At 47.7% G+C, this 15,994-nt stretch overlaps 1 protein-coding gene across 4 annotated transcripts in view; it reads right to left on the bottom strand.

Moving 5' to 3' along the window:
- LOC119177786 (octopamine receptor beta-2R) overlaps nucleotides 1–15,994 on the bottom strand; it is a 412,984-nt gene that overhangs the window by 285,292 nt on the left and 111,698 nt on the right. For 2 of the 4 annotated variants that reach the window (XM_075894650.1, XM_075894570.1), the window contains exon 3: nucleotides 6,036–6,166. The exons of the other annotated variants lie outside the window; for them this stretch is intronic. In XM_075894650.1, the coding sequence (XP_075750765.1) occupies nucleotides 6,036–6,166 (131 nt within the window). The remainder of the gene's footprint in view (nucleotides 1–6,035; nucleotides 6,167–15,994) is intronic. 4 annotated transcript variants of the gene reach the window in all.

Here is a 15,994-nt window from a genome sequence, read left to right as displayed (position 1 = left end):
GCGAATTCAGCCCGTACGACAGAGCACCAACAGAATAAAACTTTTTCGCTATAGTTAAACAATATTAAATATTAGGCAGGCTTAGGATAAAAGACACGTGTGCTGAAGTGCTTACATCAGGCCACTGCAACTTCATAGCTATGCCGTGCGCGTTTGTTGCTTATTTTCAGCAAAAAAGGGTCCCTTCAGGGCTGCATCGCAGAATGTGGTGCTATATATACCTAGTGACTGAATTGTAGGTGTGCAGCGTGGATGTCAAGCTGTGGTGAGTGTGAGTGTTGTATTATTACGTGGGCGGTGTGAGCATATTTGTGTACTGTAATCATTGTTGTCTGCTTGAAGGCAATGCAATTAAAGTTACGCTTGTGCATGGTATGGCTGCTGACAATTTTTTTTCTTGGTTGATGTAAAAAATTTACTTTCAAACTAACCTGAAAAAGTTCCCCGATAGATGTAAATAAAAAATCCCCCCGGCACAACGCAAAAAACCCCTACTGATAAGGAGTAAAATTTTTACTTCCTCCGGACGGTGTTTATAAAACTCCCATCGAGGCGTGCGCTAGAGGACAAGGCCATTTACTCCCATCTCGGCTCATTTCTGCTTACTGTGTAACAACTGAGACGCTTATTTGCGTGCATCTGTACCTGTGAGTACGTCTGGTGCGTCATTTGTGCAGGAGAAAGGCGGGGCTTGGTTAGATCTCCTTTCCATTCTGCACGTGACCATGCAATTTGTTGCTATTGTGTTCATTCTTCGCCTTTGCGGCTAAGCTGTGATTTTTTTCCTGATAAAGATTTTTTGTGTTCCTTTTGTTTTTGAGGCGTCTTTATCATCTAGAGACCATGACAACCACGCATATAGATAAATATGCACACAAACAGGTAAACAACTTGTCACAACATCTGCCTACTTATGAAAAGCAGCTAACAATCAGTGCTGAATACCGTACCGGAAAGATCTATTCACAGGGACACAACTGCCTCTGTTGTTATTTGTGTACACGTATGCAGAAATACGCTTCTGGGCTAAGGGAATCTGTATTCCATTTCTTCAGGTACTCAACGAAAACACAGGAACTTCATTGAAAAGACAGGAACTCGTGGCCCTTCACTGTTGCAACGTTTTCTACCTCGAGGGTTTTCCCGTCTGTGCTCGAAATTCCATATTTATTCGAAAAATATTTGATACTCTCAATAGGACGATACTCTGAATCGAATGAAAGGCTATTTGGTTTGTTATTTGAGATTTTTGAGTATTCTCTTGCCCCGGACAGTTTGGTCCCTTAGCCGCACTCAACACACAAGAAATATACGAAGAAAATGCAAACGCGCAGCGCTTTCTAACAACGAGGTTAGCAACAAGCTACTTGTTTATGGAGCTTCGTGTCTTGAGGGCGCTAATATGGCATACACATTGGTACAATAAAACCGGGAAGGATATGAAAATAGCAGATGCGAAACGAAGTGTCAATATTTTTGACCTACTCTCGTCTGTACTGTTACCTCACGCGTTGCTGTGCTGGTATGTGACTTCTGAAGGGTTGGAAGTCTGCTACGTTTTCCCACATGAAGCTCGTACGAGCGCTTCTTACCAACATGGCAGTAAATGCTAACCTTTCAGTTCAGCGTCTCGTATGCCTGGCGCAGACGTCACTGGCTAGGGAAGAGCTGTACCTGTGAGTCCGAAAAATTGTCCCCCACATGTGCGATAAAGCAGTTATGACTCTCGTGACGCTCACACTGCTTTTCTTCAAGGGTACAACATGATTTCGGAACTACAACCCCACTTGTCAGTGGACGGCTCTCCTCGTGGTGGTAATGTTGCCAATCGCAGCAATGTTACTAGACTAGTCTAGTAACGTTGACTGGCAGGGGGCAGCAGACCTGGCTAGCAATTGCCCTCCTGTTATACAAATAACTGTAGCGCAAAAGAACATGTGCGAGGGTGAACAGCTCAACAGCAACAAATAGGAAAGAACGAAGCGCCAAAAATTTCAGCTCACTGTGACCTTTAAAAAACCAACAAGTGTGTAGTAGCAGAGATGTCAAGCCGCAATCTTCCGCCATAGTTCTGCGCTCTCGCTTTCGGTCCCCCCCGAGTTACTGTATATGCTCCCTGAAGTATCACATATACAGGGACCCTGCCTCCGCTACCTGGGGCGCTGCGGTGACCACCCGGAGCACTAGGTGCTCTACCCCCCATTCACTCCAAGCAGCCGGCCACGCCACGCGTTTTCATCGTGTGGCCATGGCTGGCATATGTAACGCCTGTGCATCGAGCGCCCTGGCTAGCGCCCTGGCTACGTACACCGAGTACAGTGGATGGCGCCCAATTTGGCAATTGACGCGACGTGACGCCTGTATCATAGCCGTGCTCATTTAAGCTTTATGAAATTAGATAACCAGCACTGCTACCACAGTTGACGTTTAACCAACATTACGTCTGTGTATGGTCTTTTTTCTTCAAAATTGCTTCGAGACCTGGCGTGGGTCTCCGTTAGAATATTTGGGCCCCACGCAAAATGTGTGGGTTGGACACCTGCTGGGACCGTAATATTGAATTAGTTGAGTGAACGCCACCGATGCCTATTTTTTTTAACGCTCTCCGACTGAAATTACCAATGTCGGTTCTCGTCATTCCTTAAGTAGATAGAAATTGCGAGTCACTTGTTGCGCATGCCCGCATACGGCGCACCGTGGAATACGGGTATGAGCAACACTTGTCTGAAGGAAAAGGACTGGCAACGTACATGATGGGATGTTCACGTTCTTCATGTCATGACGAGCGAAACATATTCATCACTCTTTTACCCTCTCATGCTAATTTTGGTCTATACCAAGTTAAGAAGGTGATAACTAAAGCCAAGTAGATAGATCGATGCGAAATACGTAGATGAAAGGAAGGAAAATAAGAGGAAAAGAACGAAAGGGAGGTTAACCAGCCTATAGGCAGCCGGATTGCTACCCTGTGCATGGAAGGTGGATGGGGGAGATGAAAGATAGAGAACAGAGAGGGAAGGGAGATAAACCCAACACATTTGGCAGCACACTCAGCCAAACATCTGTCTTGTCTTTCGCGGTGTGTGACATTGCTGTTACAGCCGCTTGTTCAAGTCCGTGTCGCGTACGAATTTCAATTGAGATTTTGTCGCTTTCTGTTGCAATGCCTTCTCTCGGTACGTAGATAGAAATGCACAAAGTGCCTGTGATCCAATAAAAATTATGTTGCCTAAATATACTGGTTGCGTGCGTTTCGACTCTATAATAAGAGAACGGCCTGAGCACTGCACAATGGTTGGTCATAACGTGCTGCAGTCGTGATCTGTCGCCGGAATGTAGTATTGTCGTTTTGCTATTCTTGAACCATATGGGAGTACCTTCCATGTCATATCGCTTTTAAAATGTTGTGCTCTTTCTTTTCACATTCCACGGCTGCGTTGCAATGGCGTGCGCCATTGCAACCAGCACTCGAGGCAGAGAGGACACCGAGGATCGGAGGAACAAACAATCTGCATGACTCTTAGCTCCATATGTATTCACTGTGCACGCTGATAGAAGAGAGCAAAAAAGTCAAAATTATAGAGGAGGGATAAGGGGGTGAGAAGCGAAAAGTAGACGCATTGTTTGGACTATGCACTTCAGCTCCCAGTGCCTTGAAAAGCTTGAATAAAGATGGCTGCTGGGGGCTTCGCGCTGACCAGATTTTGTTTGGCAGCGCCGGTTTTCCGTGAACGTGCGCAACAGCACGTCTGGCACTGCTTACACACATTTTTATTCGCAAATGATTTCTTCCCCCCCTCTGCATCACCGGTGAGCTTATGCGCGCTCTCTCTCTCGTGTGGGATGTCGGCCGTCTGTTTTAAAATATAGAATTCGTGATATAGTTCTGCAGTTTAACTTTATGCTGCAGTCGAGCCAAAAAATCGCAACATTTCCCGCTAAAGGAACCATGTTTAGATGCGCAGCAGTGACCGCTAACGCTTACACTAGCGGTGACGCGTTCATAAACCGAAAGCCAAGTAAAGACGTGCTTGACTGAATACGGAACACGCGATCCAGTGCCTACATATACGGGGTAGCCAATGTACGATTGTGCAGCGTGAGCATTCAGTATTTTACTATCAGACACTGCCTGCGTCGACCTTGCGAGGTGATAGAGGGGGAGGGTAGCAACAGTTTTGCGGACGTCTTCTTTAGTTTGCACGAGACGCAAGCATGTGCAGTGGTGTTGTACGGAGGGAGAGTGCTACACAGGCAAATCAGCTGCTTCGCATCGAATAAATTTCGCGGAGAGATAAAAGCTGAGGTGGAAGAGTGCTTGTGCACACGCCGATGATTCATGGAAAGTGCAATGCCGTTCTTGAATAAAAAAAAAACACGTTCGCGTCAATACTTTCTTTATCTTTTATGTGACTGATACACTACATTTTTGTTCGAATGAAAGCCTCGCCTTTGTACTCTATTCTGGACAGTGCCCTCGGTCGAACTGATTGTAATTTGAGGCCACGTGCACCCTCTTCTATTGATCAATATTTATTCAAAAGTTTGTAGTGAGTATAAATCAATTATAGCTGCCTTCCAACTGCCCTTGCAATATACAGCAGCCTCTATGAAGATCGCTGCGCTATCTTACACCGTGAAAGTGCTGCTCAGGCCTGGCATTTTAGGGACAAAGTACACAGGGTCTTGGCTTGTCCGTTGTGCGCTGTCCGCGCTCACAGCGACGGGGACGACAACGTGGATGATGATGCATGTCACCCACGTACGCCATGAGGACGATGCTGATGATGACAAATAAGTGCGTTCCATACCACACATTTTGTTTCTGTCATTGATGAAAACGAACGTAAACGCGCACTCATCGCGAAAGGCGACGCTGACAAGCTACCGCGGAGTGAGAGCTCGCGAAGTGGCGGCAAGGCGGAAACGCTGACAAGCGGCTACCCCGGAGCGGGTCGCTCGGGAACTGGTGGCTCAACGACAAAAACACATTGCTTATACTGTACAGAGGCGTTATCACTCGTTTACATTTGCAAGTATACAATGCCACAGGTGATTTATGGTGAGAACGATCCCCGGTGCTTCGCCCACTCGTCATGATAAACTTCTTGGAGGTGCGTAGATATTGGGGCGAAGCTCCCCATGCCGTGGGCCGGGCGTCCGCGATGTATGTAGTAATAGTAGTAGGTAGCCACAACTTCCATGGCCAGACTAAAGGAGCGGCACGCACGCACCCTTTTTAATGGAGGGAGAAATCCACGCACGTTTATCATAAATAAAAATATAGTTGTTTCTGTATAAATAACTTCAAGTGAAGTGTATTCTCGACCTATTATTCAATAAATTTTGCCTTGAATTTGATGCTTACTAAAAATAGTATCATAGGTACGCACTTTTAGCACAATTCGACCAGAAAGGGTTGTAAACCCATTGGGCGTAAGCTCCTTGGATTTAGCAAGGTCTACCGAGCGTTTCAACGCAGCGCCATGAATATAGTGAGATAGTATATAGCCATAAACTAGAGGTGGTGAAAGGTGGGAAGTAGGCACGAAGCACAGGCCGTCAGAAAGTACGTCTGCGCCACCTTTCATTTAGTCCTTTGAATGTCCGCTATACGGCGGTACTTCTATCTGCTCAAAAGATGCGAGATGGCGGTACTTGGAGTGTTCACTAGGTATACGGAAGGACAGACACATAGACGCACGGACGGACGCACGAATGAGTGAACGGACGGCCCGATGCGCGGATGAACGCAGGGACGGATGCACAGATGGACGCACACAGGGATGCATGTACGGACGGATAGACGGACGGATAGATGGATGAATGGACGCATGAATGGACGCACGGACGGTCGCACAGATGGACGCACGGACGGACTGAAGCAAGAATGATCGGACGGACAGACGCTTCGTCCTACTCATCAACATGCACTCCGTGCATATGCTGTGACTTTTTTCAATTGCTGTCAACGAGGGTTCAAATCAATAGGATTCCTGGTTTCCACAGTGAAAATGTTTCTGTTGGACGTCCACTTGCCTTCGGCGCTGACGACCTCCACAGCACTGCCAAAAAGGATCTCCTTGTATCCGTGCCTGAAGGAGGGGCTCCGGAAGGCGTAGATGATAGGGTTGCACGCTGAGTTCATGTATCCAAACCAGTAGCTCTGAAACAGCCAAGATATCGAGCCGGATCAAGATAGAAAGATTTGTTATATTTGAACAAAACCACGACAAATTGACATTTAAAGCTGCTGTTGCAAAGCCCTGAATAAATCATAGCGTCAGTCCTCAGGGGTGTCTCAAAAGAACAAAATATAGAGAACTCAGTGTAGAGGTTAAATTTGGTTGCATCTACATCAGGGTGCATTGCAAAGTCTGCGTATGCAACATGTACGGTTTGTATCTTCTTCAAATTGTTTTGCAGATTTCGTGAGTGAAAGGAAGTACCGGTAAGAAACCACTATGGCAACGTAGGGAACTTCTCAGCTTTAACACTTTCATGATATATTTATTTGTAATAATGGCACCCACCCGGGATAAATAATTCAGCAAAAGCACTGTATGGCTATGCGGAACAAAAGTACGGTCGCCACAACAAACATTAACGGTATCCACTGGCTACGCCCTCAGTTATGTCATTGCCTAGGTGGCCCTCAAGGGTGCACGCAATTGGCAGCGCGGTTGTTCATCCCTTCGCAGCTGAGCCGCCAAGTCGACGCACAGAAGTTACGTCTTAAACCTTCCATAAAGGGGTGGATGCGGGTCGTATGAACGCACGACCAGTAGACAACTTTCCAAGTTGAGCGCCGACAGCTGATCCGTGAAAGAATTCATGTTCACAGGGCCGATGCAGTTTTGGTACAAGAACAGGCCTGGTTGGTGGAACACAAGAAAGCCCTGTAAACCGAGGATCCGGCAGCCTTCCGAGCCGATATCAAGTGACAACGGCAAACCGAGCAGGTGGCGTTGCACGCAGGGCAGCGTCCATGTGGCAATGGTGGGAACGCGTTCACCGGGACGAAGGCCTGCTTTCAGCGAGAATCGCTAGAGCAGAAGAGGAGGAGGAGAAAAACTTTATTCATCCCAAAAGGAAAAGGCGCGGTGGTGGAGTGTCAGGTTTTCTACCTAGCGTAGGTCTCCACGACCCTCTTGGCCTAATCCAAGGTCTGGTCCTGGACCTCGGGCGCCGAGCTGCACATAGCGGTCTCCCACTGCTCCTTACTATTAATGTGTAGAGAATTAGGTGGTGAATTTCGAGTACACCCCACCATGATATAGTCTAGGTTAGCTCTTTGTTGACAGAAAATGCACAAAGGGGAGGGGTATATCACAGGGTGAAAAAGATGGCGAAAAGATGGGGTAGGAAACGTATGCGTCCTTATTTGGCACCATAGTATTTCATGGCAGCGCGAAGCTCCATGATGTAAGGGGGGGGGGGCGGGGAGGGTATATAGTGGTCTGTGAGAGGTAGTGATTTGTTATATTGTGGAAGCTTAAAAGACAATATCTCGCGCTGAAGAAGGCCACGTGGTCTAAGGCGCCATCAGAAGCCTGCGCTCGGCCGGTCTCTTCGAGCACAGGTGTAAGCCGCCTCATTGCCACTCAACCCCGCATGCGCGGGCGTCCATATGAGAGCAACGTCTTGCGTGGAGGATGTTTCTTAAGAATTGAAAGGACACTTGATGAGATGCGACCTGCGCTGAAGTTGCGTATGGCAGCTTTGGAGACACAATCATAGTGATATTGGGGATGGTTAAACCTAAAGCGATGGCAGCCTCCTTTACCTCCTCCGAAGAGTTGACAGTGATGGACGCTCTTGTGGGCGCCTTGCCGTTATAATCGACAGGAGAGAGGGCATATGATGAGGAGGATGGGTATTCTGCCGCATCTACATAGAGCACGTCATTGGCTCCATGGAATTTTTTCTGAAGAGCGTTTGCTTTTGGTATTCTACGCTTAGTGGGATATGTTGGATGCATGTTTTTAGGAAAGAGCGGTATGAGTAATTGTTTGTGTATGTTTTGGGGAATGTATTTAGCAATGGTGAGTGAGCTGAAGTTAATTCGTGTAGACGATAAAATGTGGCAACCTGCGGTCGTGAGCCTTCCGTATTGAGCTATTAAATGGGCTTCATGGATTTCACATAGGGTATTCATGACTCCTGTCTGGTGGAGTCGTGCATTAGAGGTGTTGATTGCAATGTCTAGCGCATACTTGTAAACTCTGCGGAGGGGGTTGTTGACTGATTCGCCCTCTGCTAATTTAAGGTGAAGGTGAGGGAGGATATATGTGATTTTACTAATCACAAAAGCTTGTAATCCACGAAGTGGCCCTGACTCTCGGAGCCGTCCATTTTCCCTGAGATTCTTCATATCATTCTGAGGCTGTTTTCAACAGTATTGCGTAAAGCTTCGAGTGTGTGAGTAATAGGTCGATTGTTTTGGATAAACAAACCTAGCACACGAATGCATGATACTCTAAGAATGAGGCACCCATTTATGCGAACTTTGATCATTGGAACGTGTTTGTTTCGATGATGAGTTTGTAGAAGGAGTAACTCTGATTTACTAAGGGTGCAATAGAGATTAACCTGAGACGTTAGGGCTCCTAATATATCTACAGCTATTCGTAGGGTGTCTTGAATGTGTCCATCTGAGCCGCCTTTCACCCATAAGGTGATTCTATCGGCATATTTTTATTTATTTATTCTATTTATTAATTTTAAATAAAATAAATAAATATAAATATGCCGATAATATGCCGAGAAGTTCAAGAGATAATATGCCGACAAGTTCAAGTCAGGGATACGTCGAAGAGCGTTGGGTATAGGTAGCATTGCCAGGTTAAAAAGAATTGGAGAGAGTACTGACCCTTGAGGTGTTCCAAAGCCACCTAGTGTATAGGATCAGGAATGTTCTGGTCCTAATGTTAATGTAGCTTTGCGGTCTGTAAGGAAGCTTTTGATGTAAGAGTACATTTTAGTGCCACAAGAAATGCAGTTTAGGCCAGCATATATTTCTCAGTGGGCTACGGTATTGAATGCTCCATGAATGTCCAGAGCAAGGATTGCCTGAGTATCCTCGCTCTGGTTAGGAGTTTTGATGTCGTGTTGAAGGCAAAGCATCGCATCTTGCGCTAAAAGTGAGGCCCTAAAGCCAATCATTTCTGAAGGCAATAGTCCATTATCCTCCACGTGTATCTGGAGGCGTGCAAGCACAACATGCTCCATAGTCTTTTCGAGACACGATGTTAAGAAAATGGGCCTCATATTTTCTACCAAGGGAGCTTTGTTCGGTTTAGGTATAAATATAACTCTGGCATCTTTTTACGAAGGTGGAAGGGTGCCCGTGTAACATCAGTCGTTAAAGTACTCAGTCATAGCTTTAATAGAAATAGGGTCCACATTCCTAAGTAATTTGTTGTTAACGCGGTCGGGGCCTGAAGCCGACGTGGTACGGAGTGTTGCGAGGGTGTGCCTAACTTCCGCTTCCGTTATCGGCGCATCTAATGACTCATTAGGTTTCCGTGTCTAAGACGGTATACAATCCTCACGTAATTGAGGTATATGCAACGTGCAGAGGTTATTGAAGAGTTGTCCTAAATGGTCACTGTGCTCGTGTAAGAGTTTAGTGATAGCATGACAGTGTCGTGCGCGAAAACTTCTGGGGTGTAGGAGATGTTAACGAAGTTGCCACGTTGGTTCATTACTGAGGTGGTCAGGCATTGCTTCACAAAGCTGACCCCATTGTTGTGCAGGCAATTGAGTCGCGCATCATTCGATTTGTTGGTCTAGCTTCGCTATCCTAATGCGCAGTTTCCTGTTGTGGCACTGCTGTTTCCACTGTCGCAGCTGTGACTGTTTTGCTTCCCACATATGGAGAAGCTTGGAGTCGAGAGTAGTTATCGGGGTGCGGGAGGTAGAGTTTTCGTGCGAAGTTCAACATCTTTTTGAAGCTGTTTGAGTCCACTTGGTAAGGTCTTCAATACGTGAGGGAGCGGTGCTGTTGCGGGTCACTCTAAATTTGTCCCATTGTGGGAGCATCAGTGGTTTGGGTGCAATGGGTCTGTGTAAAGTAATGCTAATAATGTAATAATCACTGGCAAGATTAGTTTGGGTGTTAGTCTGAATCATTTATGAAGCATTGTGAGTGAGGGTAGGATCGGCGGATGCATCTTTGTCCTCACTGTTCCCCAAACGAGTAGGCTCCTCCGGGTCGTTGTGCACTGTAAAACGATGTGCCTGAATATGGGACCAGAGGGCTCTACCTTTTGGTGTAGATGCGGTGTAACCCAACGCTGGGTGGGAGGCGTTAAAATCCCCCATTATGAGGAGGGTGTGTTAGCCTGACGAGGATGTAGTTCGGGCAAATAGGGAATCGAAGCGGTGCCTTTGCTATTGTGGTCTACTATATACGTTGAGATTGTATAAGAATGGCGAGTTAAGTTTATCAGGTAGTATTTTGGGAAAGGCGTGCTCAATGTCGATGTCAGCAAATTTTGAATAGGTAACTGTAAGGTGCTTCTGAGTTAAGACAGCAGTGTTTGGTTTGGTATCAGCCGGTTTTTGATACGTTCTGTAACCTGGCAGCTGCACCACACCATTTACTGCAGAAAGTTTGCCTTTTTGTTCCGTGAAACCCCCAGCAGTTCCGTTGTCATTCGCAAAGTTCAGTGCGGTTACGAGGATTCATTTTGGCTAGGTTGATTTGGCTTAGGTTGGGCAAGCTCTGGATAGTTAGCGTGGACCATGTCGATCCACTGCACGACTATGTCTAGGGTTTGTTGCATCGGTAACATGGTTTGTTACAGGTCACTGTTTTCACCCCTAAAGTTCCTGTGGACTTCCATGGCAACACATATGAGGACGCCGATGAATGACTTGAGAAGTTCAAGCGCACAGCCAACGTTAACGGGTGAAACGCCGCACAGAAGTTGGGGTACGTGTGTTTCCCTCTTCAAGACGGGGCTCGCACATGGTTCACGAATGGCGTGTGGTCAACGCGGGACGAGTTTCCGCGGAAGTTCCTGGACACCTTCGGAAACACCGAAAAGCGGGAGCATGCACAGCGACTCCTCGAATCACGAATTTAAAAGCCCAACGAGTCTGTTGCTATGTTTGTTGAGGACATGGCTCGTCTCTTTCACCGATCCGATCCCGATATGTCCGAGAACGGAAAGATCAGCCACCTCATGCGCGGTGTTAAAGAGCAGCTGTTTGCTGGTCTCGTGCGGAACCCACCTTCAAGCGTCGACGAATTTTCGAAGGAGGTGACCGCCATCGAACGCGCACTACAGCTACGCTACCGCCAGTACGACCGCCCAAACAACAGCGGACAACTCAGCGCAACCGCGGTGACCACTGTGACACCTTACGAACGTTCTTTGCGTGACCTGATACGCGAAATTGTGCAAAAAGAGGTGAAGAAGCTCGCCGCCACACCGAATGATTGTGCGATTGCGTCGGTCACAGAAGTTGTTCGCCAACAAATAAGGCAAGCGCTTTCACTTCCCGAGCGGAACACTGAAATAGTTAGGCCAACATATGCGGATATTCTCTGTCGCCAGCCTAGATCTAACGTGCCGCCACCTCAGCAGTACCATCAGCAAAAGACGCCGACAGTGCCTTGATACTACAGGGAAACGTCGACGCCGATGCGACCCCCACTCCGCAAAACCGACATATGGCGTAACCCTGACTACAGGCCCCTGTGCTTCCATTGTGGGGAAGCAGGCCACATCGTGTAGTATTGTCCTCTTTGCGTTGCCGGGTATCAAGGATTTCCGTCCACTACCCCTCAGCGCAATTTCGACGGACGACGCAACGTTGATACGAGCACGACGATCCCGCGGGACGTTTCTCCTGGGTTCCGGTCGCACTCGCCCTCCCCTGGTCATTTTCCCCAATCTAACAGAGGTAGCACCACGGACATGGCGAGAAGAAGATCTCCCAGTCCACGCCGGGGAAACTAAAAGCAGCGACCTTAGGGGGGAAGGTTGCGAATTGCCGAAGAGTTGAAAATTTCCCATTACCGCCGCACGAAGCGCCGCACATTCCGAATGAACCGACGAGAGACGAGAGTGTCACCGCTGACATTACACTCTCAATTACCGGTCACAACGTGACCGCACTGGTCGACACTGGTGCGGACTTTTCAATAATGAGTGCGAATCTGGCCGACAAACTCAAGAAGGTAAAAATGGAATGAACGGGGCCGCAAATTAGAGGAGCCGGAGGCCAGCTGATGACGCCTACCGGAAAGTGCACCGTACGAATCAAGATCGGGGATTCATCATTCGTCGCAACCTTCGTTATTCTTTCTGAGTGTTGTAAACAGGCCATCTTGGGTATCGATTTCTCGCGGGAGTACGGTACCATCATAAATATACCGGACGGTGTACTGGCCTTCTCAGTGGACCAAAGCGCAGCGCTGCAGCGCAAGCTCTTGCGCGTGATTTACGACGTGACCATGCCATCATTGTCATGCCGCCTCGTTTCTGTCACGTGTAACACTCAGCATACTGGAGACGGTGTCGCGGAACAAATATCGACGCTTTTACTCTCTCTAGGAATCGTTATTGCCAGAAGTCTCTTCACTCTAGTGTCTGGGCAAGCAGAGGTCCTGTTGACAAACTTCAGCAACGAGCGTCGACACATTACAGAAGGTACCACAGTTGCATACTTCGAAGAAATTGTAGAATTCCGCGATTGCCTCGCAGTACAACAGGCAGAGACGCCGGCCGCTTCAACACCACTGCCTGTCGACGTGAGCACAGATATATCGCCAGCGCAGAGGCAGAGTCTTCTAGATATTCTCGGCCAGATTGAAGATTGTTTTTCATCGACCTCGAGGGTAAATCAAACGCCACTGACAAAGCACCGAATTATAACGGAAGAGACGGCAAGACCAATTCGACAAAACCCATACCGCGTGGCACCGAAAGAACACGAAGCAATTCAAGAACAAGTCCAGAAAATGCTCAATGATGATATCATTAAGCCCTCAAAAAGCCCTTGGGCATCACCGGTTGTGCTAGTTAAGAAGAAAGACGGCAGCTTACGCTTCTGTGTGGACTGCCACAAGCCGAACCAGGTGACAAAGAAAGACGTATACCCACTACCGCGTATTCACGATTCACTTGACAGGCTGAGGCATTCACGCTTCTTCTCGTCAATAAACCTGAAAAGCGGTTATTGGCAAATCCAGGTAGATGAGCGGGACAGGCAAAAGACTGCTTTTGTTACGACTGACGGGCTTTGCGAGATTAAAGTCTCGCCCTTCGGATTGTGCTCAGCCCCAGCAACATTTCATAGACTGATGGATACCGTCCTATCAGGCCTTAAGTGACAGACGTGTCTGGTATACCTCGACGACGTCATTGTTTTCTCACCAACATTCGAGGAACATCTAAGACGACTGCCATTAGTATTTCGAGCGATACGGTCCGCTGGCTCAACGCTGAAACCTGAGAAATGTCATTTCGGTTTCAAGGAACTCCGATTCTTGGGACATGCGGTGAGCCACGAAGGTGTTCGTCCGGACCCCGACAAGATCGACGCCGTCCAAAAATTTCCGGTGCCAACAAACAAGAAGGCCGTAAGACGTTTTCTTGGCCTTCGCGCCTACTACCGTAGGTTTATTGCCAATTTCTCGCACATGGCGTCGCCCTTAACACGCATAACGAGAGACGATGTTCCATTTTTATAGGGCGAAGATGAACAAGCAGCATTTGACGGTCTACGACAGCACCTGCAGACACCACCTGTGCTTGCTCACTTTGACGAGGACGCTCCAACCATGATCCACACCGACGCCAGCAACGTAGGTTTAGGCGCTGTACTCGTCCAGTGGCAAGACTCAGCCGAGAGAGTGATTGAATATGCAAGTAGGGCGCTTTCCCTTGCCGAGTCCCATTATTTCACAACGGAAAAGGAATGTCTTGCTATAGTATGGGCAGTTCTGAAGTTTCGCCCATACCTCTACGGCCGTACCTTCCACGTAGTCAGCGACCACCACTCCCTTTTCTGGCTGACCAACTTGAAGGACCCATCCGGTTGGCTAGCGCGCTGGAGCTTACGCCTGCAAGAATTCGATATAACGGTCGTCTATAAGTCGGGGCGGCAACACTCTGATGCTGATTGCTTATCAATGTCACCTATAAAGCAAGACAATGTCTCAGAAGATGATGACATGGCATTTTTAAGAGTGGTCGACACAGTCACTATTTCTTCTAAGCAGAAAGAAGACAGTGAGTTGCTTCCTCTCATTAATTTTCTTAACGGCCAGTCTACAAGCGTTCCCAAGATATTCGCAAAGAGCCTGCCATCATTCTGCTTGCGCAGTGGTGTACTATACAAGAAGAACTTTGCCCCCCGCGGAAATGCCCACTTACTGGTCGTCCCGACATTCATTTGCGATGAGATCCTGAGCGCTTGCCATGATGAGCCAACCTCCGGCCACCTCGAATACACGCGCACATTGGCCAGAATCTAACAGAAGTACTGCTGTCCGAAGCTTCCAGGCACTGTAAAGCATTACGTCCGCACGTGCCTCGATTGTCAACGACGAAAATCGCCACCTTTAAAACCAGCCGGATTGTTGCAACCAGTTCAAGTGCCCACCATGCCTTTTGCACAAATCGCAATGAATCTCCTTGGACCATTTCCGACTTCTTACACTGGAAACAAGTGGGTAATTGTCGCTACAGACTATCTTACTCGCTACGCAGAAACAAAGGCTTTAGCAAGTGGAACCGCAGTAGAAGCGGCACGATTTTTCATTGAAGATATAATTTTGAGGCATGGTGCTCCTAGAATTATAATAACGGACAGAGGTACCGCTTTCACGGCCATGCTTCTCAAGTCAGTGCTTGAGTTGAGTGGAACAGCGCATCGAAAAACTACCTCCTACCACCCACAAACCAACGGCTTAACAGAACGCCTCAACAAGACAATTGCTGATATGCTCAGTATGTACGTCGACGTGGATCATAATAATTAGGACGACGTTCTACCATACGTGACGTTTCCCTATAATACGGCGCCGCAGGAAACTGCACGGAGCACGCCATTTAGTCTTCTTTCTGGCCGTGAAGTGACGACAATGCTTGATGCCATGTTGCTGCACGACTGCGACGATGCAGACACAGATGTACAAGCCTTTACCCAACGAGCTGAAGAGGCGCGGCAGCTAGCGCGCGTGCGAATCGCCCGACAGCAGAGTTACGACGCACAACGTTATACCTGCGACACCAATACGTCGCTTATCAACCAAGCGAGAAAGTGTGGGTCTGGAGCCCTATTCGCCGACGCGGCCTTTCTGAAAAGTTACTGAAGAAATACTCTGGTCCCTGCAATGTTGTACGGCGCCTAAGTGACGTGAATTATGAGGTCATCCCTGACAGTTCCTCGCGAGCTCAAAAATCTGAAATCGTACACGTTGTGCGGATGAAGCCATACTGCAGTGAGCCAGTGCGTACTACGTCAACTACATACACCGTCTATTCTATAGCCGAGCATCGGGTCGATGCTCTTCCTGGAGGGAGGCAAATGCCGCATTCAACCTGCAGAGGAGAGCTCGCGCAGCCAGAAAGGAAGACGAAGCTCTTGCCCGGTCCTCTTCACGAGCGCCTTTCTTTTTAATTAAAGTGAGCTCTTCTATATCGAACTCCTGCTGTGTCTGCGTCGTGTGAACGTATGCATTTTCGGTATGTGCAGTTATCCTAGTTATATGGGTGCATTTTAATTTCTGATGCATTTCTCTGTTAGATTCATTTCGCTGAATCTGTGCATTTTTGTTGTACCTCTATATATTTACTTTGCTATGTACCGATGCTATTATATCTTCTTGTCAAGTTGTATAAGTTGTATCATGTCGTGTTAGTTATACTTTTTATTCGCTGCTGCCTGTACGGTCCCTCAGGTCCCTTCAAGCTGTTGAAACCCCCAATTTTTTGTGTTGGAAATAAACCCAAACCCAAACAATATATATATA

This window comes from Rhipicephalus microplus, chromosome 1 (assembly GCF_043290135.1).
Source record: "Rhipicephalus microplus isolate Deutch F79 chromosome 1, USDA_Rmic, whole genome shotgun sequence".
In the NCBI taxonomy this organism is placed as follows: domain Eukaryota; kingdom Metazoa; phylum Arthropoda; class Arachnida; order Ixodida; family Ixodidae; genus Rhipicephalus; species Rhipicephalus microplus.
This window is presented reverse-complemented; position numbering and strand designations above follow the sequence as displayed.